Here is a 27,168-nt window from a genome sequence, read left to right as displayed (position 1 = left end):
TATATATACACACACACATACAGTATATATATATATTTCTTTTTTTTTAAGTATGCATTTATCGGCATGCCTATAGTTTTGCTTTTAGCAATCGTTTATGGATGAAGAAAAGTAGTAACAAAGTATAAGTGAAAGCAATGCCAGGCCACACAAAAAAATCTAAATAAGTGGTATATTAGGATAATTAAATTCCGTCTGGCTGTTCTGACATTTCTCAGCAGTACTTCAGCAGGGATTAATTACTGGGCTAGTGGTGTGATGACAAGCGCTATTAATGCTCTGCCCAGGCTGGGAGGGGCCCACAAGCTGCCATTTCATAAATCAATGTTTTGCCGAAGAAGAGAGAAGTTTTCTAGGCATCCACCTTGTTTGTTTATAAAAGCAACATTATTCCTAATTAATGAGGCCGTCATGCCGGATTGTCAAACCTTCTGTTTCTGGCTCAAAGGCTCACAGAGCATTAGAATGGCTGAATTTTTTACATTTTCCCTTGTCTTCCACCTACTGTCACCAGTACTAGAGAGATTCCTTATGATGCTACATTCTATAAATTAGAACCATGAAAGGAAAACAATTTTTTGTTGTCACCATGCACACTTCTGTGCTATAAAAGTATGATTCCAACCTAACATGTTTTTAGGCCCTGGGAGGAAGGAGAGTAGGTCAGATGCACCCCACCCAAATACAGAGAAGCACTAGGCATTTCCAGGGGATCTGACTGATGAACGGAGCAAAAGAGTCAGTGAATGCATTGAAAAGGTTGCAGGGCTTTTGTGAGTTTTCATTAGAGCTGTGCAGGGGCTTGATGTGAAGCAAGCTTGCCAGAGTTCGCCAGCACCCATGCAAAACTGTCACTGGCACACCCTTCCTGGCCCAATCAGTTGCGGCAGGGACATTCCCTCACCCCTTTGTGATGTGTAGCTGTGGGAAAGGGAATAGGGTGTGCGTCAGTGACAATTCTGCGTGGAGTTGGGTGAACTTGGTTCACATGAAGCCCACGCACATCACTAGTTTTAATAAGAGAACCAATCACTTTGCATTGAATTAGCAAAGTAACAGATTGTCTTTAAATTAGAAATCTAACCACCTTTATTTTTCATAATGAGGGGAAGAGGTACTTCTGCACTACAGCTGTCTCTGCTGAAAAGACTTCCTCTGACTTCCTGTCCTGGTGACAAAACAAGTGAGAGTAAATCTACCTAAGGAGAGCACATAAAGTAATAAAAATCTGTCAGATAGGTCAACAGTGCAGGAAGTAAGAAGAAAAATGCAAAAAAAAAACTGCCTACTGCCATAGAAGATATTCCTTTATTTCCTGCCTGGTAAAAAGGTTGTCCCCAGGGCAGGAAGTGAGGGGAAGTCTCTCTTACAGTAACACAGACATAATCTGTTGGTTTTTTTTAAACCAGGGGAATGCTCCTCTGTCGGCTTTTTGTCTCTGTTGCAGATCTTCCCTCACTTCCTGTCTGCTAAAATGTACATAACCTTTAATCTTAAGGTCTAAAATAGATAAATTAAAATCACCATAAGGAACAAGCAGACCTCTTACAAGGGGAGGGTGGTCAGTAATTCCTGGTGCAGAAGGAACTAAAACCCAGACTAGCGTTAAAAGCCACTGATGCATCTTAAATGCAAGTTTTTCAATTTTCCTTTACATAAAAGAAAATGTTGAATTTATGTCTCAATTTCCTTTGATTTGTATGCAGAACAAAACATACATTGACGTAAGACAGCCTTGCATTCCTTGAATAAATGTGAAGAGCAGGTGTGGCTAAGCCAGGGCTTCTCAGCCTCCATGATGAAACCCATTGTGCCTTTAACGCACCATTTTATTTGCACCTGGCCTGGGTAGAACACATTTACAGCAGCCTTTTTGAATTAAAGACAAATAACTGAAAATTGAACTCTAATTTGGAACAGGTGTTTTTAATGCACATACAAGATTGCAAACCATTTTGAATCACTAAATACTTTATAATGGTTCTATAAATTGTTACAAATAAATGCCGTGATTTAAGGTCTCAATAACATCTTATTAGGAAATGTATAATTAGCAAAGACAAGGTATGCGCTGTAGCAAGAATTTGCAGCAAATCAATAGCAATGTTATTTTATAAAAAACAGGGTAGAGCTCAGTAAATTGGGCATAGTTTGAAATGGGTTTGGCTTAAGATCTGGTTAGGATTTGTTTGAGTGGAACTCAGACCTACCCCATTTTTAGTATGTAAATAAGTTTCCCCCCCTCCTTAGAAGAATGTGAGGGACCCTAGAGGCAGGGTGGGTTAGCATTTCACCTCAGGGGTAAGTCCTTGGCTGGTTTTGGGATGTGAATGTAAATTGGGCTTCAGTCACAGGTTTTTTTTTTAAAGGTTTTATTCACTCCAGCAGTTCACATGGGAGAGAGGGGTAAGGGCTAGGGCTGCAACAATTTATTTTATTGTTTATCCGATTAACCGATTAATCGAACTTAATAATCGGCTAACTAATCGATTTTGAAAATAATCGTTAGCTGCAGCTCTAGTAAGGGCTACAAACACCCAGGACACATGTGGACTTTACAGTCTCCATGGAGATAAGAACCTTTAAGCCAGGCAGGCGCCCTATAATTCTATAGAACTTGACCATAAAGCAGGCACTGAACAGACTCCCTGGGTGAAACACCAGACTTCCTGCGAGCCAAATTCCACCTTCTCAGGCTCTCAAGCAGCCAAATGTCCTCTCTAGTATTCCTCTACACTTCTGGGAATCTACCTCCAAGCAAAGGTGAGGCCCAAACCCAGGCCTTACAGCAGCAGGCCTAGGAGGTCAAGATCCAAGGCACACAACTCCCCCAGGAAGGAGTCCAGGGGGAAGAGAGCCTCACAATGGCAGCCCCATAGATGTATGCATGCTCGACTGGTATTAAACCTTCGAGTTATTGACCAGGGAGACATAAATAAGCATTATTGTATCTTCTTCCTCTACTGCCAGGGTAACACCCCAGCAGCAGGCAGAAGCAAACAATAACACTGTGTTTAGGGTAGATCAAATGAGCACAGCACAATCAATCGGTTTCAGCTGGCAACAATCCTGCAGAACTAAATTGAAGGAGTTACCCTGCTTAGGACAAGGTGGCTACATAAGTATGTAACCACAAAGTAGTGAAGTAGTGTTTACTTAGGGCTCATTTACACCAGCCAGCCACGTTAAATGCACAACTGCTGGCACAGTGATGATGCTCCAATCCCGATGCATGGAACTGTTTAGTTTTTTTTAATGTTAGAACGTTATTATGTCACAAGTGATATTTCATTCAGTTGCATTCAACAGAGCACACCATTACACCACCACCAGCAGCTTGACACTTTGAGACAAGGCAGGATGGATCCATGTATTCATGTTGTTTACACCAAATTCTGACCCTACCATCTGAATGTCGCAGCTGAAATCGAGACTCATCAGGCCAGGCAACGTTTTTCCAATCTTCTATTGTCCAATTTTGGTGAGCCTGTGCAAATTGTAGACTTCGCTTCCTGTTCTTAGGTGACAGAAGTGGCACTCGGCGTGGTCTTCTTATTCAAGGTTCGACGTGTTGTGCGTTCAGAGATGGTATTCTGCATACCTCGGTTATAACGAGTGGTTCATTTGAGTTACTATTGCCTTTCTTATATCTCGAACCAGTCGGGCCATTTTCTTCTGACCTCAACGAGGCATTTTCGTCCACACAACTGCCGCTCACTAGATATTTTCTCTTTTTCGGACCATCCTATGTAAACCCTAGAGATGATTGTGCGTGAAAATCCTAGTAGATCAGCAGTTTTTGAAATACTCAGATCAGCCCGTCTGGCACAACCAACATGCCATGTTCAAAATCACCTAAATCCCCTTTCTTCCCTATTCTGATGCTCGGTTTGAACTTCAGAAAGTCATCTGCACCACGTCTAGATGTCTAAATGCATTGATTTGCTGCCATGTGGTTGGCATATTAGCAATTTGTGTTACCAAGAAATTGAACAGGTGTACCTAATAAAGTGGCCGGTGAGTGAATAAAAGCCATACATTATTGCAGCCCTGTATTGCTTAATAGATTATAAAATGTGCAAGCAGTGTAAAAACTCAAATCTTGTAATCCACTGTACAGCAGAGCTCCGACTGGGGGAAGCCACACAAGGAGCCAGTCAGTTATCCAGCAGTGCTGATAAGGAGAAAGCTGATAGGAGGTCAGACCTCAGTTACAGAGAGATGAAATGATCAGTCTAACTGGAGGTGCAAAGAGTCTTGTCAGTCTCTCAAAAAGACAGTAGTAGTAGTAGTAGTAGTAGTAGTAGTAGTAGTAGAAAACAGCATCTGCTATTGATAAACCTTGTGGCTGGCTATCATGTTGATCCATTGCATTCAATACTTTCTGAGGCGGTGATCTGTTACAGATCAAGACTCTCTAATCTGCACGCCTGTTCTGGGTCAGTTACTCAGAAAACCAGAGACAGTCAGCCAGCTAACATTTTTAGATGGAGGTCAGCAATGGGGGCCCCCATATTTCTTTTAGTACAGGTTTCCTTTAACAGGAGACCAAAGAAGACCAATAGGACCAGCTTATGTACAGCTATGGGTCAGGTTCTATTCGAGGGGCAGTTCTGGAAAAATCTGAACCTCAAGGAGCATCAAGTTCAACTTGAAAGGCATATTGTAAAATCTAAGGGGAGGGAAATTGTAAACTTATGTGGTAGAACGATTTTGGCAAAAGTCAGTAAGACAATGCAGAGATAATAACCCCCCTTCCAGCATGAACCCAAAACAAACCATAATCAGAATAGACTTGGAAATTGCAGTCTACCAGTGACACTAATAATGAAGATTGCAGTGAATTTTCAAACTCATTTAGCAGCCGAGAGAAGCTAGCACTAAACGATGAAATTTTCTAATTATTCCAGACACAGCAATGTCTGTGGCTCAAACAACTTTTCCATTTCCCGCAGTCACCAGCTTGTGGAAAGATACCGAGGGTCAACAAAGCTGCAGAAATAAAGACCAGCCTAGCAAATGCCCCTTGTGCCATCAGGTGAATAGCTTTTTAATGACTGCGCCCGTGTGTGTGATATTAAAGGTTAAATATAGTGAAAAGTATTACATTATTTCTGATAAAGATTTGTAGATTAGTCATTAGAAGCAGGGTAGTTTATCCACTACGATCATTCTTCCTTCCCAACTACTGACATAAGATGGCCACACATGGAATGCATTGTTTGCAATGAGTCTGCTGCCTTATAGACTTCTAGCGTGAGAAGATGCCATAAGCACCAAGCTGGAAGCAGGGCCTGTGTATGTAATGAGCAAATATGAATTCTCATGTGCATATATAATTACAAACTATACATGGAAACAACGTTGTTAAAGAATTACCACACATTAATAACAATCTTTAGATTAAGCAGATCTCTTTTAGGCCTACATCACGTGTAAAAATCAGGTTATTAAGAAGCAGTTTTAAACCGTCCCTGGCTATTGCAATTTAAAATAGCAAATAGCAGGCTGGCTATTGCACCCGCCCACAGAGGAGACCTAAGAGAGAACTTTCTCCCTCAGGTCCAGTGGGCAGGGTTTTGAAAGCCAGCCTACTATTGGCTATTTCAAATTGCAATAGCAAGCTGGTTATTGCTCCCAGCTGCTTACATTTACCTAATGACTGTAGAAGTTAGCGGCAGGTGAATGGGGCCACAGGGGGGAGGGTTGCTTGAGAGTAACGATTAACTCTCAAGCATCCAGGAACTACAGCTATCCGGCACCTACTGATCCCCGTGTGTGCCGGATAACTGGGAGTTTACTGTACAGAGAACAACTTTTCTTTCAGAACATTTCATGTATTGTGCAATAAAAAAAATAAAAATAAGGTATGCAATGTAATTAAGGACATTTGAAATAGGTGTTATCTGAATTTGGATGCAAAAGTGGAAATACACTTCGAGACTTCACAAAAAGTGAATATTGGACAAAAAACTGAAAGACGTTTTAACCCTTCCACACCTTAGTCAAAGTCAAAAAAGAACAGTTATGGATGACTTGGGTATTAATGCTAACAAATATACTGAAAAATGGCCTGGATGGGAAGGGGGTTTAACACCGCGGATGTCAACTGGTTAAATGGAAATCCCCACCTACTTCAAACTACACAAAAATGTCCCAATCTTCCACAGTCCCTCTTGCAAACAGCAGAGGGATGATCTCACTGCTGCTTACAGTGCTTGCTGAAAGTTGCCAGTGTGATTGATGCTTCCATAGAAAACTAAAACATATAACGGTTGAGCCATAGTATAACATTCACCATCAACTCATAATTATACCTGGGAAGTCTTAAAATTCGCTGAGCTTGAGATTGTCTCAAACATAACAGCCCCTCTCCAGAGCTGAGGGTAATTTGAAGACTAGAACAAGGACTACTTTGAAAACTGGAAATAGAGTATACTAAAAGTAACCCAACCATTACTCCCCTCTGTCTCTTTAACTAAACGTCAAAATGATTGATTGTTATGCAATTAGAACACTTTTATTTTTGTTTTTACAAATAGTCTGTGCAATAGCCATTGATGGGTTAAGAATAGGGGGTTTAAAACAGATTCTTAGCATAGGTTAAGGGGAAAGTAAATAGTCATCACATATGTGTAGAACACAACATGTTGTAGGATGCAAGAAAAGCTTTCATCCCTTAAGAGTCTTCTACACTGTAAACCAGTATTTCCTTTGTAAACTGCATTATTGGACGATTTCTGCTAACTGTTTATGTCATGCAAATAACATTTATTGTATATAAGCAATGGATGGCTTGAGACAAACCCACTTGTCTTCTTGCCGCTGCCTGACACTACTTCATAATCAGGAGTGCTTGAGGCCATAAACACTCTGTATAGGATGCACAGCTAGTGGTAACATTACCAGGTCAGCAAGGTAGCCCACATGTGCCCGATTCTACATCTTAGTTGATCACTAAGATCAGTTTCTCCCTTTCTGCCCAGTTTCTCCCTTCGGCATCGGGACAGTGCATTACCAAGCCAAATATTTCCTGGCTCTTTAGTTGGGGGTGTTAACTGATGAATTTTAAAGATAAACCTGATCAGGTTGGAGGAAAAAATAGGGCATGCAAAAAAAAAAAACCTTTAGTACATGTATTTTAAAATACTGGTAGCATGTCTCTCTACAATCCTCTATATATGAACTTTCCCCAATCCCTTTAACAAAAATTAGAGTGAAATTGCAATGTCAAATAATCAGGTTGTACTACAATAAGCATGTTTTCAGGCACTGGGAGCTGGAGGGAGAGGTGCTTAAAGCTGACCATACACTGTGCAAATTTTACCTTTGCCCATTGGATGGCCCTGTTAGCATTTGTCTATCTGACATCTTTTTGTTCAGCCTGCAGTGTATGGTCAGCTTAAAGGAGAACTATGAGGTGAGTGCTTTTCACTCACCTCATAGTTCTAGCCGACCTGTGACAATGAGACTGTCACAGGTCGGCTCAGTAGATCGGGAGGTGAGCGAACACATACTGGGTTGGCTCACCTCTCGATCCTGTCATGGCTCTCTGCCGTGACAGGGGGAGGGGCTGGATTCCCCTCTCCCCGCTCAGATCTGCCAGCGCTGACTGGCGGAACGGATGGGGGAGGGGGCGGGTAAAGCTGGCTCTGCCTCTAGATAGGCAGAGCCAGCTGTCACTCACGCAGCTGGGCGGATCCCGTCACCCCGCAAGTCGGGATCCGCTCCGGCGTCTCAGTAGTGGAGCTTCTATGCACAGCCCTTTAGTTGTGGATTCAACCATCCATCTGTTTAGTGCCTCTGAATTATTGTAATTAAGGTGTTACTAAGTATAGCAAGGGGTGGGAACACCTTTCCCAAAACATTTTGTAACAAAACCTACAACAATCCACTCCATCTAACCATTCAAAATCAGTGAGTTGTTTATGGGGCATTGTCAGAGCACATTGAAAACCAGACAAGCATAAGGTGCTAGTTAAAAATATTTATTAAGAAAAAGTCAACAGGAACAAGCAAAAATCATAATCAGGAACAAGCCAAGGTCAGGGGCCAGAGTGGGTAGTAGCATAAGCCAGGTCAGGAACAAGGAGATCAGCATTGTCAGGAACAAGCCAGGAGCAGGAACCAGAGGAGATCTTGAAGCTACAGCTCGCGGTATACTGAGCTTAGGGTAACGGGAGGGCGCTAGTTTGTGTCCTCCTGTTACCCTAAGGAGAACTATGGGGAAAAACAGTGACCCCATAGTTCTCCTTTAAGACAGCTTACAGGAGGAGTGCACAGGGAGGATCAATAAAAAGACAGCAATGGCATAGAAAACTACAACAGTGGATAGCGGTGCCACCATCCATGCTGTCAAGTGAGGCAGGGGCGTGCGTGAATCACAGAAGTAGCCAAACCGAATTGTAAATATTTTGGCCGGTAAAATCAAACAAAAGCTTTACTGCCAGTTAAACAGTAATATGCCAAGTGTAATAAGCAAGATCATCCAGTTAGTTCATTGCTCTGACCGTCTTGAACTGAATTGGTCACTATGGGTTTCTGGTCAGCAGGCCTGTTAAAAATCTGCCTAAGGCCTTGTTCACACCAAGCGCGTTCCAGGAGCAGAGCAGTTACAGACCGGAGCAAAACTGCGTCCAATGTATTCCAATGGTATTTTTAGCTCCAGTTCACATCGCAGCGTTCCGTTCCAGAGCAGGTAAAAAAAACTGCAGCAGGCCCTATTGTACCTGCTCTGGAATGCTCTGGAACGCATGCGAACGCATCAAAAATGCATGCAAACACCCTGGAACGCACTGAAAGCCCATTTTAAACGGAAACATTTTTTTTTTAACCAAAAATGCAATGCAAATGGAATGCATCAAAAACGCAGCAAAAAACGCAGCACAGCGTGTGCAGAAACGCATGCAGATCTGCTCTGCATTTGGTGTGAGCAAGGCCTAATATAGTTGTATTTACCTATACACATTAAACTGTTTTTTTTATCCACAGCTGCAACAATCCAGAAATACATATTGTGTACCTGACTGCATAAATAAATGCCAGAAGGTAAGCATGCTTCATGGTTTAGAACTCTGAAAATAGGAGTTATTCGTTTTATTCTGAAACAAAACCCTGCAATATATAGATCATTTTCACTATTGTAGAATGTTTCCACTATTGCACTATTAAAGTAAGCTTGTACGTATGGCTGACGGCAAATAGCCCCTATAACGCCTCCAACTGCAACGATCACTCATTTTGTATGGATATAATTGAGCCATTTAACAGGCCTCTCTTCTATGAATGAGCCATAGTCATTTTTCATAGCTAGCACAATGAGGCTAAAGCCAGCATTTTGGAGTATTACATCTTACTTGAAATAAAGCACACAATAGATTTCTATTCTGCCTGTTAAAACCTTGAATGAGGTTTGTCAACACTAGCTGAAACAATAACAACCCAGACTTCAAATTACCCAAAAAACCCTCTGAATCCAAAGATTTCCCTTGGGATCATCCCTGCACAAGCGAAAGAGATTCGGAGACAGCCACGAGGGAGCGTCTACAAACTGCACACTGTACACAGCCTATCATCACTCTGAAAATAGCATTAAGGGGGATACAGTTCCAGTCTGCTGGGATGCATCATTTGGAACAGGTTCATCTCAAGGATAATTGGCAGAATTCATCAATCCCAGGTGAATCAAGCCCTCCCAACTGACAAGGAAAAGTCACAAAGAAATGAATGCATGTAAGAAAATTTAATATTTGCTTCATCCTGTCAATAATTATTTATTTTTTTTATTACGGAATGAGTTCATCCTGGCAGAGGATCTAGGCACTGCATGCATTTCACCATGAGGACTGGAATGATGTTGGCACAGAGGCTCCCAGAGCAGAACAAGGGTGATTATGCAGTAGAACAGGTATTATCTGGTATTCAAGTTTAAATGCTAGGTTAGTGTTAAGGGGTTAAATACTGTGTGGGGAAGCTAAGTGTGCACACTTTAATGGGTTGAAGGTTAAAGTGACATTAAACCCTCAGATTTTTTAACATAAAACAATACTGTAATGTGTGCCTTACTGTAATCCATGGTAGTTTCCCTTCTCTTTGCTGCTCTTCCTTTTAAATCTGTATCTGTTCTCATGCTGGGCAGAACTTCTGTTTTGCAGCAGACTGCCTTGTCTCTGGAATGGATATATGGTGTCTGTGTGTAGGTTTGCAACCTGAGCCAGCACTACAGGAAGAGGCACTCAGCTGCAAAGGGAAGTTCTCCCCAAGCATGAGAAGACATGAGGATTTAAAAGGAAGAGCAGCAAAGAGAAGGGAAACTACCATGGATTACAGTAAGGCACACATTACAGAATTGGTTTATGTTAAAAAATCTTAGGGTTTAATGTCACTTTAAGTATTAAGAGACAGGCTAAGGGTTGTTTAATGTTGTGGGATTAGGGGTTGGTTTTATAGGTCGTCTTGGATCAACCCCAGCCTGCTACTGGACAGTGAGAAAAGAAGCCGCACAGTGATAGACTGTCACGCGCTATGTCACTCTGCTTTCTCCCCTATCAGCATGCTTCTTGTCAGCACATAAACGGATTGGCACCTTGTACTACTTTTTTTACACTCCATCTCTGCTTTGCAGGTACTGCACGAGGCTGACACCAAGTCAAATTAATATACTTGCACTGCTTGCATTTAAAAATACATTTAAGGATGTATTAATGAATATAGAGCTGCATTAACTTTTGTCCGTTTTATATGCTTGCAATTCAGCTTTAAACCTCATGTAAGAAGAGTCCACTTCCATGGTCAAGCTTGCCATTTCGTAGAGTGCAGAGTAGTAAATACAGAATACTCTCTTCAGGAATGTGGGGAAGCAACCATCCAAGGAAGTGAAAAACAAGACTTAATGATCAGAGTTGCAGCATCAGCATGTACAGCGGTCAGTTATGATGATGCAAATGTACAGTGCATGCAATCCCCAAAGAATCTTCCATACTAGGATCAGCAGCAGAATTACATGCACGATTTGGCCACGGCAAAGGTTGCAATAAGGATACATCAATGAACAAAGGTCTTGAAGCACTATGTATGCAAGTCTACTATGAAGCCCTTTATTGCCTCCCCAACAATACAAAAAATCATTTTGTGTGGTGGACATTTAGTACATTAACCACAACTATATACGAGTAAATCTGTTGTGTGCTCAATGTAAAACTAAAAGATGGATATCAAAGCCCGATAGCCAATTTCTGCCTTGGAAAAGACACCGACATCCAGTTACTGAGTCAAGTGATGAGATTGGGTTGGAAATATGATTATGTCCCATTATTTAAATGAACACATGACCAAACCGCATTGATATTTATAGAGTAATAAACATCCCCTGTCAAAATAATATCTTATATGGTTAAAGAAAATGTTTTTTTTCCAGCCCGTACATGTGTGGTTAGTTTTAAGTGCAGACATTAACTGCTATTAAGGGAGAACTATGGGGTCAGTGTTTTTCCCCATAGTTCTCCTTAGGGTAACGGGAGGACACAAACTAGCGTCCTCCCGTTACCCTAAGCTCAGTATACCGCGAGCTACAGCTCGCGGTATACTGAGACACCGCAACCGGAGCGGATCCCGACTTAGATGACGGGATCCGCCCAGCTGCGTGAGTGACAGCTGGCTCTGCCTATCTAGAGGCAGAGCCAGCTGTACCCGCCCCCTCCCCCGTCCGTTCCGCCAGTCAGCGCTGGCAGATCGGAGTGGGGAGGGGGGAATCCAGCCCCTCCCAGGTCACGGCAGAGAGCCGTGACAGGATCGAGAGGTGAGCGAACCTGGTATGTGTTCGCTCACCTCCCGATCTACTGAGCCGACCTGTGACAGTCTCATTGTCACAGGTCGGCTAGAACTATGAGGTGAGTGGAAATCACTCATCTCATAGTTCTCCTTTAATGCTCAAAGATCTGTTCTAAAACCAAAATGCCAAATGTGCACTGTACTTCCGTGACTTAACTTCAAGAAGGCAAACGGGAGCTGACAATGTAAAGCTTTAATGGTATAGATAAACCTCTTAATGATGTTTGGAAATATGCTCCATGTATAGAACATACTGACCAACGTTCCAAGGTGAAACACCAAGAGCTCTCAGCAAACCCTCAACAACTGGAACTCACAAAAAATTGAGCCTTTTCAGTACACGTGACCTACAAAACCACCAACAACTGATATCTAAATCGAGGCAGACTCAGGTGGGAATCATCCACTGATTTCTTACATTTAAACAAAGGAACACAAAGGGCGCAAAAACACCGAATTGGAGCACTAGCGGGTTGGACTGGAGTGTGTATCACACTCCAGTCCAACCCGCTAGTGCTCCAATTCGGTGTTTTTGCGCCCTTTGTGTTCCTTTGTTTATCTGCATCCACAGGTACTCCTCCTGTCTTCAGGGCAGCATACATGTACGCTAGCTAGTATTCCCCATCCGAGAGCGCTGTTTATGTTTTTCTGTTTTTGATTTCTTACATTTGTAGAGGAATTAAGGACCAAGAACTCTTCCTCAGAATTCTGGTATCTGCCACTCAAATACATTTTTCATCCTACATTAAAGGAAGTCTTAAGGAGGCCATACATTGTGCAAATTCCTGCCAGTTCTCCAGGAATTGGCCAAAATTCAAATCATGGGTGCCGCTGACGGCATGCTTTCGGCCGACATCCCTCAATCAGCTGATCAAAGGAGCCCGTCGGAAATTCTTCCTACGGATAGAGCCGACAGCCAATGAGCTGCCAGCTCTGTTCAGGTCATTACAAAATAAACAGAAGGGATTCTGAGTGGGTTTTATCAAAAAAATAGAGCAGTCTATGGCCAGCTTAAAGCTGACTATACGCCAGTAGAATTTTGGTGGTTTTCAGAACGTTTGTTGAATTTTCTAATACCTAATGGGATTAAATCAAATCAATTTTGACTGCAGTGATGGGAAAAAAATTAAAATCAAAGAGTTTGATGCCAAAATCGAATGTGAAAATCAAACAAAATTTTTAACGACATTACACAACTCTCTGATGGCATTATCAAATGTTTTGATGTGGTTTTTGTGTATATATGCAAGTATTTACATACGTATGTATGTATGTGTGTTCAAAAATGTTGCCATCCTGCTGTGTTTTTCATAAAGCAAAATATCTGATAAAGCCAATAAGGAGAGCTAGGCCCCATTGTAATACCTGCGGGATGGGGGCAGACTTACCTTCAGACCCCCTGCTCATCCCAGCAGCTCCCTGGAGATCCTATATATATTGACTTTCATAGGATCAGTATTTGCATATGACTTGTGACCGTGGTTAGACCTGGTGACTGGCCACTCCAGGAATTTAGAGCTGCATTGTGGGAAGCAGAAGGGAGTCTAACAGGTTTATTTATAAAACTATATGTTGTGCAGATTCCGTTCACAAGGCATTAGAGCCCCTAGATATAGGAAATTCCTATACTCCACAGTGCCATGCAAACTGCATCTGCCCATGGTATAGAAATAAACCTGTATATGTGTTCCCAATATAAGGAAGTGCTGGATGTTCCAGAAGCTGTTGTCGTGGTTTGTAATACTAAACATGAGTTATGACACCATGAAAAGAGAGGGAGGTCTGTTTTGCTTTCATTGAGAAGGTGACAGGTTTGGTTATGTCAAGTCAAGTTTTAGCTATTTTCTTTTTTTGCTTAATGGTAGTGGAAGAAATGAGAAAGGAAGGCACACCAGCATCCTTGAAACAAGCCTTCACAATTGTTATCATGGAGCAGACATCTTGTCATTTCTTAAGACCTCAGAAAAGGAAGTTAATTATCACGTTTCAAGTGCAGAATCAGATTAATTTAATGGTGTTCTGGCTTGTAACATTCTTCTGAAAAAAGGAATTTAAATGATATTAACTTTTGTTGTCTTCAAGGAACTTTTATTAAGCACTGTTATCACTGAAGGGAATAATTGATTTTAATTTAATTTTAAAAAGAAGAGTGGAAAGGAGAACAGATCTTTAAATCAATAGAGACTTCCAATTTAATTCACTTAATTCATTGCCTAAATCTATCTTTTTAGTCTTAAATACAATTATATTCCAGCTATCAATCATTCAGCCATATGGCAACATCCCACAAAACGTTGTAATGTTATTACATTAGCATGTTGGACTTAATTAGCAAATTGCATGCAAACAGTTATGTTGCTGTGTGTCACATGAAACCCCTTTTATGGCAACTGGTACTTCATAAAAGCCTTGCTGTGGAAGCTCACACCAAAATACACTTTCTACCTTACTAAAATAACTAAGTACTAAGAGTATAGATGTTCAGAAGTGCCACATGAGCAATGAGAACATTTTGACAGAACAGTCAATTACATAAGCAAAGACACCCCTGGTCCATGGTTTGCCTGGAGGAAAGTCATTTAGCAGGTAGCACGTAGGGTATTCAAAGCCGATGTCTACACTTCACCCAGCATGATATAAGCTGGTTCTTAGCGTGTGATGGACATATACACTCGTTAGGTGGATAGTGGATGAAAAACAACTGCTCTTGGCTCATGTAAAACCTGTATTCTTAGCTACATAGGTTAAAAGAGATACAAGTCCATCAGGTTAAACTAAAACACAAAAATAAATGAATATAAAAATATCATGCAACCCCCGAACTGTAAACCAGTAGCTGATTTAGAGGAAGCTAGAAAGACCCTAATAAAAATGTGGTCTAAAGAGGAATAATTTCTTCCCTTTCCACAATGGCATTCAGATACTCCCATAATTAGTAATCTACAGTGTTATTTATTTCTTTTCATCACACTCTTACTATGAACTACCCTTTCTGTATGCGGAGATTAATATTTTTTTTCCTCCAGCTGCAAAGAGGGCCCCTTGTCTACCGTGATGATCTGAAAGTGAACAACGTTTAATGAAATCTTGCAGCAAGTGTTAGAAGTAGATTGGGTGGGGGAGGAGGGTATCCATTTAGAACTGAAAGTCCTCTTTAAGAGGCCGGCCTATGAATTCAGTAACATTTGCAAAAAGCATGAGTGAATGTGATCAGTAGTAGTATGTACAAATGTTCAGCACAATTGTTGGTGCGGTAGTCTCATCAACGCTTCCAATGGCATCATTTATTATAGCAGACAATGATTAACTTGATGTGGTACTCACCATCCTGTAAGGTAGGCTGAGGACTTGGAAAATGGCTTCCTGGTTTATCTGCGAAAATAAAGAAACATTGTGTAATTAAAACACATATTAATCATAAAGACATTAAAAAACTGAACATAGTAGGAAATAAACAAATCACAAAGTCCCTTCTATTCAAATACAGATTTCTAAACAAAATAATTCCTAAATATACTCTACACTTTGATTTAGGGATGCACAGATACCAGATCAGATACAGGACCGATACTCGGCATTTTCACAAGAACTACCAGAGTCGCAGCTGCAACTGGGCTCTAGCGCTCCACTACTGTGCTGAATTCATTAGTCTGTATTGTTTTAGAGAAACATGACACTAAACAAAATCATACTTTAAAACAGTGATGCACAAGTCCCAGGAGCCCTGTAGCCAATGCTCCTTAAAAATGACAGCTGCCTCCTAACTTTTGAGTTTTTCTCTAGTCTAGTAGCTGGAAAAGTATCTGTACTTGTACCATGGTATTTGGTATCTGTGCACCCCCCCCTGCTATTTTTGTCCACATTTGTCCAGAAAATGGAAGTCTATTAATTGGAGGAAGTTGTAACTAGAGGTGTTGTCATTAGCTCGTAGCCTGTTACATAGTATTTAATTGGCTGCTGTAGTCCACACCGTTGGTGTGCCTTTTTCCCCCTTCAACTTGTATATATTAAAGTGTAGCACCAGCCAACATTTATTTTTTTGGTTAGTATAGAGTGGGGAAGGGTTAGACTTCCTGGGTAGAATCTCTTCTACTGGCAGACATACAATATCAAAAGCCTTTTTGTTTGGAAGAATAGGGAGGTGTTAGAGGTGTTAGCATTTACTAGGGTTTTGTCATTGTCTTAGTCCAGATTAATTAATAAACTGATTGGAGTGGCTGACATTTTTGTTTTGCTTAGCTCTCATTGGGACTATTCCTTAATTTCATCATCGGGAGCATCGTAATAGAAAGCAAAGGGAAATCTGCCAATGGGGACATGTAACACAATAGCAGAGACTGAGATCCTTCTCCACCCAACTAAACTAAACATTTTGGCTGGAGCTTCACTTTCAAGTTAAACTATAATGCATTCTGTCCCTGAATAGTTTAAAAATTAGAAATGTTGGACAGATCTGTGTAAGGTATACATTTTTATTAAATCACTAGGTTGTAAAACAAATGGTCCCCATATGCTTCTCCAGGCTGTTCTAAGGACAGATAGATGCAATTAGTCACTTCACTGGCAGTGCATCCATTAAATAGAATGTTTTGCTATGCGAGACACTGTAATTCCCCTTTGGACCTCACTTCAACAAATATTATAGGCAACAACTGGGCATGGGTCTCACTATTTACAAAGGGGCTGTGGTGGACTGGAAACCCTCCATGTACCGATACCACAAAGCCCGAAATAAAACAGAAGATTTTTTTAGATTTTTCTTGAAAATCTGCACAAAGCCAAACTGTCATATCAGACAAGCACAGTTTGCCTTCTGAAGAGCGTGAATGCTGAAGCATCAAGTCAGGCTGAATAAATCAGCAGACACATTAGTAATATGGAGGACAGCCAAGCTAGGTTATAGCTAGGATGCAAACTAGGGCATAGTTAAGGATTGAAGAAAGTGTTATTTCCCCAGGCCCTTGGGGCAAATGGGGCCCAACCATGACTGCTACTGTTGCCCACAGTATATTGTGCACAGATTCCCTTCATAACCCTTGAGGGATTGTACATGACATATGAATGGGCCCTTGTAAACAACTCAACCTGGGCCCTGTGAATTTTCAGCTCTGCCTCCGATTTTAAAGAATAGTAAATAAATAAATCTTTTATTATAAACCCCTTAGCTTCCCCCAAGTAAACAACTTGTTTTTATGTTCTTCATCTGTTTTGTAAAATTACCTCAGCGTGATGTGCATTAGCAAAACTGTCTATTTTAAGCTGCGGCAGTAGGTGGCAGAAACCTGACTGGTCAGCCGCTAGGGTTAGACCGCGGAAAGAAATAACATCTTTGTGTGTGAACTACAAAATTGGTCACAGCCATGGCAGAAAAAGCACCGCTGTACAACAGTGTTGATTAGAAAAAAAAAAAAACTTGCTGTGTTACAGAAATATCAACACTTGAAAGTATAATTCTCAGTCTGAGTCATGTTACCACAAGGTGCTGCTGATCAGCAAACAAGGACATGCTTTGCGATTAGTTAAAAAAAAAGTAGCCTGTGTTCAACAATGCAAAATGATATTTGCCAGGCTTACTATTCCATATTTCATTAGAGCCTTTGAAACTGCTAAGTGAGGTATGCACTACCTACTGTGCAAAAAAAAATGGAAACGTTAGGGCCGGCTGCTGGTTTAATCAGGCTAACTTAGACTTATCACATGTCGAGCTCTTGATAAAAAACATTTGCATATTCAGAGTGTTTATATGCATGCGAGTCTGCAAATGTTATTGGTTGTAAAGAGATATGGAAAATCTTCTATCAAGAAGAGGCAAAGGAGGAGGGGGTTCTAGGCAGAGCGCCAATGCACAGTCACTGTTGTATTATTAACAACTGCGTTTAGAAGGCAAGAGCAAAATAAACATTCCGTCAGATATTAATCAGCTATTTAAAAAGTTATTTGCCATGCAGGAGGCTATAGTGCTTAGCCTGGCTAACATACAAACTCCTAATGTTTCTCTGAATTCTCAGAGACGCAGTGAAATGTATCTATAAATACAGGGCATATAAAAGGGAGAATATTCTATTCGTTTTCCAGGAGAGGGTAGAGTAAAAATGTGAAGATTTGATTAGTTAGTATGGGCAATAGCCCTGTTTTAGATATGTTTCGGAGAATGGAATTAACACAACTCCTGCTCATTACAGCATTGTGGCATCCAATATTCCCGCAATCCACCAGTCCGCAACATCTGGAGGATGAAGAAAAATAAAAGACTGCACGGGCTATGTGATCTCCAAATCAGGGAGATCACATAGCACATGCAAGTAGGAATGGACTAACCATAACAGGTACAAATAACAGGTACAATTAAAACTAGTAGTGGGGAGCAAGAGGGGAGAAAACATTTAACCAGTAAAAATACAAAAATTAAATGCATGTTCACCAATGCTAGAAGTCTAGTAAATAAGATAGAAGACCTTGAAGTTATGTTGCTCGAGGAGGACATATAGAACGAACCTTCACCGTAAACTTATTGTGGGTGTCTGTTATAAACCTCCAAATATAGGGGAAGAGGATGAGGCCCACCTACAATCCCAAATAGAAATAGCGGAGAAACAGGGAAATGTTGTGGTTATGGGAGACTTCAATTACCCATGCATCAACTGGGCTAATGGAACTTCCAAATCGCCAAAGGCGGCCCGTTTTCTTAATATGTTGCGAGACAATTTCATGGATCAGATGGTTGAGGTCCCAACTCAGGAAAATGCCATCCTAGATCTGATCATCAGCAATAATACGGAGTTATTTGAGGATATTGTAATCGGGGAAACACTGGGTAATAGTGATCACCAGGTGATTGCTTTTAATATTGGGTGCAAGAAAGGGAAGGGGGATGGGCGGACGAGAAGTCTAAACTTCAGGAAGGCTAACTTTGATAAACTACGTAATATAGTGGGTGAAATCAAATGAGAAAACTTATTTCATAAACTAAAGTTTGACCAAAAGTGTCACTGTTTCAAGAACACATTAAAAAATGCTATTACCAGGCGTATACCACTGGGTAACAAAAATAAAAGATCGAAAACAAAGCCAATATGGCTAAAGAAAACGTTAAAACAACACATTAAGGAAAAGAAAGAGGGGTCAGTATTGGCATTCCAAAAGTACTAAGAATGTAATAAAAGATGTAAACTGGTAGTGCGGGCAGCTACAATTGAAGGTGAGAAATATATCGCCACAGTTAGTAAAAGGAACCCCAATTTTTTTTATCAATACATAAACAGTAAAAAGGGGAGAAAGGACCAGATAGGCTCAATAAAGGACATAAATGGGACGTTACTCACAGACTACAAGGAGAGGGCCGAGGCGCTAAATACTTTTTTCTCGTCGGTATTCACCAAGGAAACAGACGGGTTTAATGTATGTGATAAAACACAAAATTTAACAGGAAATACACCTTAGTGGTTGACTGAAACTGGGATACAACATAGGCTTAAACTACTAAATGCAAATAAAGCATTAGGACCCGATAATCTACATTCCAAGGTACTCAAGGAGCTGAACACGGAGATAACAAAACCATTGTTCCTCATTTTTAAGGAATCGGTAATGGCTGGTACAGTGCCAAGCGACTGGTGAAGGGCAAATGTGGTAGCTATATTCAAAAAAGGGTCAAAATGCCAACCAGGGAACTGTAGACCAGTTAGTCTGACATGCATAGTATGTAAACTGTTAGAGGGAATTATTTAGGACTACTTAGTGGAATTCGTCTGGGATCATGGCATAATAACTGATAACCAGCATGGATTTAGGAAGGATCGTTCTTGTCAGACCAACCTGCTGATCTTTTACGAAGAGGTAAGTAGAGATCTAAATGGAGGGAGGCCGGTGGACGTGGTTTATCTGGACTTTTCCAAAGCATTTGATACGGTGCCACATAAACGCTTGTTATACAAGCGAAGGTCTATGGGCAGGGCTTGAAAAATCCACTCGTCTGTGACGAGAGGACAGTGGAGCCTGACGAGCAGCTTCCCGGCCGGCCGTTGTAATTACACGGCCAGCCGGGAGCTTTACATTCAAGCGATCGAGCATCTCTAAGAGACGCTCGATCGAATGTATTAGCAGCTGTCACTGTCGGTCCCGAGAAAAAAAATTAAGAAGCATAAAAAAAGAAAAAAAATGTTTAAGTCCCTGCCCCCCACATACACACGCATATATGCGTCGGGTGCGCCTATGTGCGAAAATGACGATTGCGCCTATTGTGCCGCACGTTACATATCGCCGCAAACGTCGGAGAGCAATAATTTTAGAGCCATTAATCACTGATAACACTAAACTGATGAGCAGTAAAAGCTTTTTAATCGTCGCCTATGGGCGTTTTTCGCGATTTTGTGGGCACACGCAATTTTAAGGCTTGACATGTTTGGTGTCTATTTACCCGCCGTGACCCCGTCTTTTATATTTTACTAAAAATATGGGTAATAATAAATGTTTTATAACATAACGTAGGGAAACTTTTTTTTTTCATTATATGATATAGGGGAGGGAGTGAGTAGCCGTGTCTCAGTGTTTGCTGATGATACGAAAATTGGGAGGGCAATAGACAGGGATTTAGATGTTATAACATTACAGGAGGACCTGCATAAACTCTGGGAGTGGGCAACTGTATGGCAGATGAAGTTCAATGTCGATAAATGCAAGGTAATGCACTTTGGAGTTAAAAATAGGCAAATGGACTATACTCTTATGGGTGTGCCACTAGGGAAGTCGGAAACGGAGAAGGATTTGGGGGTTATCCTAGACCGCAGACTAAAGAACAGCTTGCAGTGCCAGGCTGCTGTAAACAAAGCAAGTAGAGTCCTGTCTTGCATTATTAAGAAGGGAATGTATTGCAGGGACAAATCTATAATTTTACCACTTTACAGATCACTGGTTTGACCGCATCTGGAGTATGCGGTCCAGTTTTGGTCACCTATACTCAGAAAAGATGTCCTTGAGCTGGAAAAAGTCCAGAGGAGGGCAACAAAACTCATTAAGGGGTTCTAGGACCTGAACTATGAAACAAGGTTGTTAAAATAAATATGTCCTCGTTGGAGGTTAGGAGATTAAGGGGGGACATGATATTCTTGTATAAACAGTGCAATGGTGACAGCAACATTGTTAACAAACTGTTTACGGTTAGCTCCGTAACAAAGACCAACAAAAATTGGTGGAAAAAAAATGTCAACACACAGGGCGCAAGGGGTTCTTGACAGTTAGAGCGGTTAAGGTCTGGAACTCGCTGCCGCAGGAAGTGATTTCAGCTAAGAGTGTGGAAGCATTTAAGAAACTCCTGGACGAGTTCCTCGGAGACCATAATATACAGGGGTACAGGTACGCCTAAGAGCAAAATCATACATGGACTAATACACACTCACACACCAGCTCAAACATAAATGCACACACGCAATAGGTTGGACTTGATGGACTTGTGTCTTTATTCAACCTCAAATACTATGTAAACTATGTAAACAAATTAATATGGTATTCAGGGACCAGTCTTTCCAGTCCAAGAGCCAGCCAAGTTATTTTTTAGCTCCATTCACAACAACTACAGAAAACATTAAAAGTTATGAACCAGCTGTAATTTTTTAAGGTGCATTGGCTACTTGGCTCCTAGGATATGTCTTTAGTACTTTTTCCTTTCCATAGTGGTGGACAAAAATTCAGTTAAAGCAACCCAGGTCAGAGCCTAAGGTGGCAAGTTCTTTTGGGGGAACCAAAGTTCTGACATTGCCATGCAGTCCTACATGTATCCAAAAGGCAAGACCTTGTGACTACACCAAGAAATATAAAAATAAATAAATAAGTATACCAGAAATGATAGCACGCCATGAGAAGCAATGCCACCAAGTCATTGGAGCAGTAATGCAAGGAATAAAGTGATGGTTAGCTCCAATTGGTCTATCTTTCTATCTTTTTGGACTGCTTGCAGATCCCCAAGTGACCAAATGTTGGTCTGGGGTACAGCTAAAGCAAGCCATGAAAACCTCACATGGCCCTTAGCAGGGCAGGTACAAATTCTATTAAAAAATAGCCAAACACAGGTTAAAAAAAACAGTTAAATTGCTCTAACCCAAAGGTGACACATTTTTTGCAGTCGCATAAAATGAAATGTGGTATGGAACAAATTGCTTTTGCACAGCAATATTAAACCAATAATCCTCTTCTAATTTGTACTGCCGAAATAAAGTTACATTCCCCTGACATTTCTCTTACGTTATATATAGTGTTCTTTATGCCTCAACAAATATTTTCCCTGGATTTTCAATAAGAAAACAGCCAACAGTTATTTAAAGTAGTCCAATCTACCGGTAACTGGAATATAGCCAAAATGGCAAACCTGCATGCAGGCTGCCAGGGGTCATCATTTGTTAACTGCTTATAAACAGGACTCTATATAAGTGCCTTTGGAATGTTTAGAGAGTAAATGGAACAACATTTTATATTATGATGCTACAATTTTTGCATGGCGTTCCAGGCTCAGAAATGAGATATAAAGACAGATGCATTATTAATGCTGTCATTTCCCAGCAGCATGACAGCAGACAGTAGTTAATATTATTTTCTGTTGTGACATGTCAGTCTAATGCAGCTCTTGGAAGTCCCTTGCTGTAGAGGGATATGCTTGTAACTGTAGATTACACAGCAAACAAGATGATGGGTCAGGGATAAAACATTGATGGCTTTTGCAATTCTCCAGCTGAATTCTGGACAGAGCGTTGATAAGTGTGGCAACTTGAGAGCAGACAACGCTGGACTATCCAATAAGCTTTCATACGGTAGCGAAAAAGTCAAGCATTTCTCAATCTCATATTACATGAAACAGATGTCTTGAAAGGAAAGAATGTCCTGATATAACCAATGTTCAGCTGAACATATTCCATCAGAAAACGATCAGGCAAACTATATATGTGTAAGTGTAATTTCCACAAGGAAAATATAGCAGGTCAGTCACCTCCTGCCAAAACCAATAGTCCCACCATTACTGGCATTACAATTTACAAGGCAGTGAAGAACTTTTGCTTGCCGGGCTGGGCATGATGAAGGTAATGGGGCATAGTCAGCTAGGGTGGTATTACCAGTATGTTAGAAGTGATAGTATTGATGTGTTTTACTACTCCGATGACAGTTCTTAGACATACACACTGTAATATGGAAATGTCAGAACTTCACCCAGGTTTCTTGAATTAAAAACTGCAGGAATGACAAAATCACGTCCGTGTTTGAGACATGGTTAGCATATACACAATCATTAGGGGTCATTCGCAAGCCCATTCCTGGCCATACACAGCCCAGATCAGCATGGTTCTGGGGCGGGTAGGGCCAGGTGTTTACATTCAGGAAGCCTGTACAGATCAATGACCGACGGACACTGTCTGCAGCTGTTTCTTGAGCGATTACATGCGGCTAGGGACAGATAAGCAGCTCTGTATGTCATGGGTGGGCAAACTCCGGGCCCCCCAACTGCAGTGAAACTATAAATCCTATCATGCATCTGTTTCTGGGAGTCATGCCTGTGGCTGTGAGAATCTTGCAATGCCTCATGGTATTTGTAGTTCACAACAGCTGGAGGTCTTGTACAAGCTGAGAAGAAGGGCTAATATGTTGCCCTTGGTTTAGTTGATCTAAACCAAGGGCAACATATTAGCCCTTCTTTTCAGCGTTTAACATACATTGTTGCAGCTGGTGCCTACTATTGACTCCTAGCGCAAACTAACTTGTTTGAAATGCTTGTACAAGCTGAGCTGCTGCAGCTGAACATAAACATCTGGCCATACACGTCCCAAAAATATGTGGTTTTTGGGAGAAGTACGGCCAGGAACAGACACATAAATGAGTGCTTATTAGTAGCAGTTAAAATTAAACTCCATGCAAACAGCTAAATACACAGTCTGAATACACATAAGGTAGCTCTTTTATCTGGCAAAGAATTCGTATTTCTGTCCATCCGCCTGTGAAATTTACACAGCTCTGCCACAAAGTCCAACCCTGTCTGGCAGGGAATAAGACCCAATTTTTCTCTGCTTACAGGTCTTTTTCCACTCCCACTCTGTAACTGGACAGTGAAGAAGACGACAACAGATGAACTCCTGGCTAGTCACTATGCTCACTCTGCTCTCTCCTCCTATCAGCACATTCCTTTTCAGCACATGAGCACTGTAGCACAAATGACTGTTTCCCTGTGCTGCATCTCCTTCCTCCAATCTGAGCTCTGCTGTATAGTGGTCTGAAAGAGGCTGCTCCAAAATCAAGTACTTATACTTGTTGCATTTAAAAATACATTGAATGAGGTTTATACGATTACAGAGCTGCATTCATGCGTGTCCTTTCTCTGCCTGCAATTCAGCTTTAAGTTATAAGTAGCAGAAAGATCTACGTGCCACCCAAGAAAAAATGAAATGGACTCAGGGTTTCTTGTGGGTGGAGTCAGTGATTCCTATGAACAATGCCTGGAAAATACTTACAGTAAAAGGCCTGTTCAGATGTATAATTCGGTGTAGTACACTGCACCATTCTCTGTACTGTACCATTCTCTTCTCTGAAAACCGATTGGCAGTTATAATAGCCCATTATTGCATTCTGAGCCATTGACCCAGAACAAGTATGCAGATCAGGAAAGTCAGGCGTTCCTATCTGCATATTTCTCGGCCAGTAACTGACTAAAGCAAGAGATGTTATGACAGGCAGGCTTCTAGCATTTGCAGAGAGATGCCGGTCAGCAATGGCACCCTCTATGTTACTCCAAGTAAGGGATTCCTTTGATAACAACAAAGCAAGCTTTTTAATTGTAGTCATTACAGTATTTTTTGGAGGTCCTATAAGATTATGTATTGGCTTTTGGTTTCTGTTCAATTGTTGACTGAAATTGCTCCTTAAAGTACACTTGTCAAGATTTATGTAGACTGCAATTGCTGACCCTTTTTTGTGAAAATGCTAAAAATCTGGAACGCGTTTAACACTTGAACATCAGTGATACTTGCAGTGTTGAACCTGCATTTATATGTATTTAGGTGACTTTTAAAAACAAATATAAATGCATCTAATGATTTTTTTTTAACAGTGTCATTCAAGCCTCGTTCACACCAGGGCGTTTTTGTTGCACCGATTGTTCCGTGCTAAAACGCGCAAAAAAAGACGTGCAAAGACGCCCTTACAAAAATCGTGCTGAAACGCTGTCTCCCTGGTGTGAATGGGGCACCAAACTGAGCATTTACCTACATTTAGGTGCTGTCAGTTTAGCTGTGGTAAGGTATAGAAATGCCATGTGTCCAGTCCGATTAGAAACTCTAAGTTTATGTAAACACTATATAGAACCCAAGTAAACCCGTTTTAGGATGAATTCACACCATGTGCATTGCATTAAATACACTTGAATTTACATATGCTGACATGCTTTTTTTATGGCGTTGCGTTGACATAGATATTTATTTTTTACTTTATTTTGTTTGCCTTAACACGTTCTGTGATATATTTCAGGGTGTTGCAGTGTGTTGCGTCGTGTTCCACGGTGTTTTAATGTAGCATGATCCATTTGCATGCAGCGCACATCAATGTAGCACATCAGTGTGAACTGAACCTATTATAGTCAATGGATTTCAGCTTGCCATTGCATTAGGTCCGTCTTGACCAACGCAACCCAATGGACCTAGTATGAATGGGCCCTTAAGGCAGGCACATCTAAACGCAGGAGAAAGTCATCTGGGATGCATAAAAGTGGTTTATACTTTCCAGATAACTTATCCGGTGTTCAGATAACCTAAACGAAGGAGTGCAAACATGAATGTAGTATTGCTCTGTCCCCAATTCCCTCCCTCATCACTATAGCACATGAGGGTCCTACCTCCTGCCTAGCTTAACCAAGTCTGGGCATGTCTTTACAAGCTACAGCTACAGCCTTTTATCCTGTGAACTTTAACCCTCTTCTCCAAAATGTTTGACCTGCCTGTTCAATAAAAGCAAAAATGCCCATACTCGCCATTGTGAGTGTGCACCTAGTAGAGCCATTATTTTCTATGAATGGACAGTGTGTAGGTTCCTACTCAGAATTAGAGGCAGAGGTACTGAGGAAGGGAGGCTGGAGCCACCATCTGTAAAGCACCGCAAGACAAAATAATTTTGTTCATAGTAGAGGGAGCAAGGCCTGAGGAGGGGGGGAGGGGTAAACATTCAAATGTTTTTCTCTATTCTGAATGGAGTTGGGAAAGGTAAGAACATACCTCAGATTTTATATTATTTTTTTTGCTACTGCTGTGTAGATATTCACAAACTTTGACACAAGGCAGGGGGAGATAGGTGTCGCCAGGCAAAAGAAGACTGCAAGGGCAATTAAAAACAAGGACAAGAGATTTAACCCTTTAAATCTCAACTCTACTACAAAAGTGTAATTGTTGCTCTCTCCTTGTCCTTTGGACAGATTTTCCATCACTTCTACCATCCTCATACCCTGTCACCAGGCAGAAAGTGAGGGGCAATCCCCCCAACAGGTACATAGAGAACAGTAAAAACCTAAAAGAGAATCTAATCCTTCACCTTCCTATCCAAAGCAAGGACAGTGTCTTGGATGGAGTTGGCCTTTAATAAGACAGAATGCATCCTGCAAAATGCAGTAAGTGGAAGCAAACTATCAGATTTTCTAATTTCCCATCTCGCTACAGTATTCTGCAATCTGACTGGTTGACTTGGGTTGCAGATCTTAGCACAGCATCACTGCTCCTTGTTCTCTCTTACTCAATAAGCCTGATAATGTTAATAAACAGCCTAGTTTCTATTAGGTTTCCATCGTGTTTGTGCAAGTTCTTTGCTCAAAATGTAGTAATGCCCAAGTAAATGTTTTTCCTCCACATAAATCGGTATTTACTCATCCTGCTGCCACACTGGGAAATCCCTAAAACACATAAGGATGGAGAGCTCATGGACCAGAGATGACAAACTCTTTAGCCTAATTACTCAGATACTTGTGTTATTTACACTAATGTACAGAGAAAGGCTTATAAAAGCTCTCTTGTGAATCCTTAAGACAGCACTAATGGAAAAAGATAAAGTTCAAAATGATAATAAACCTTTTCTGCAGGACAGATCATCATAAACACTATGGAATTACATCAATTATCAAATGTATTCAGATTAGTATGACTGCTGTCTGTAAATTATGCAGTAAGCAAGTTTCCAATAAGAAAGAGCAGCATGGATTGCACTTAAAAAAAACAATTAGTTTTTTTTGAGTGGGGTGGAATGGATTTAATTTATAAACTTTACAACAAACTCCTGGAACCATCATACTTTGACTAGAACAAATTCTACACACACAAATTATATATA

At 41.0% G+C, this 27,168-nt stretch overlaps 1 protein-coding gene across 1 annotated transcript in view; it reads right to left on the bottom strand.

The window, feature by feature from the left end:
- AGRN (agrin) overlaps window positions 1-27,168 on the bottom strand; it is a 430,880-nt gene that overhangs the window by 236,673 nt on the left and 167,039 nt on the right. The window contains exon 3 of the mRNA XM_018563524.1: window positions 15,154-15,201. Within this exon, the coding sequence (XP_018419026.1) occupies window positions 15,154-15,201 (48 nt within the window). The remainder of the gene's footprint in view (window positions 1-15,153; window positions 15,202-27,168) is intronic.

Source organism: Nanorana parkeri, unplaced genomic scaffold (assembly GCF_000935625.1).
Source record: "Nanorana parkeri isolate BGI_ZX_2015 unplaced genomic scaffold, ASM93562v1 scaffold671, whole genome shotgun sequence".
Classification (NCBI taxonomy): Eukaryota; Metazoa; Chordata; class Amphibia; order Anura; family Dicroglossidae; genus Nanorana; species Nanorana parkeri.
Note: the sequence above shows the minus strand (reverse complement) of the source record. Positions and strands in the feature narration are given on the sequence as shown.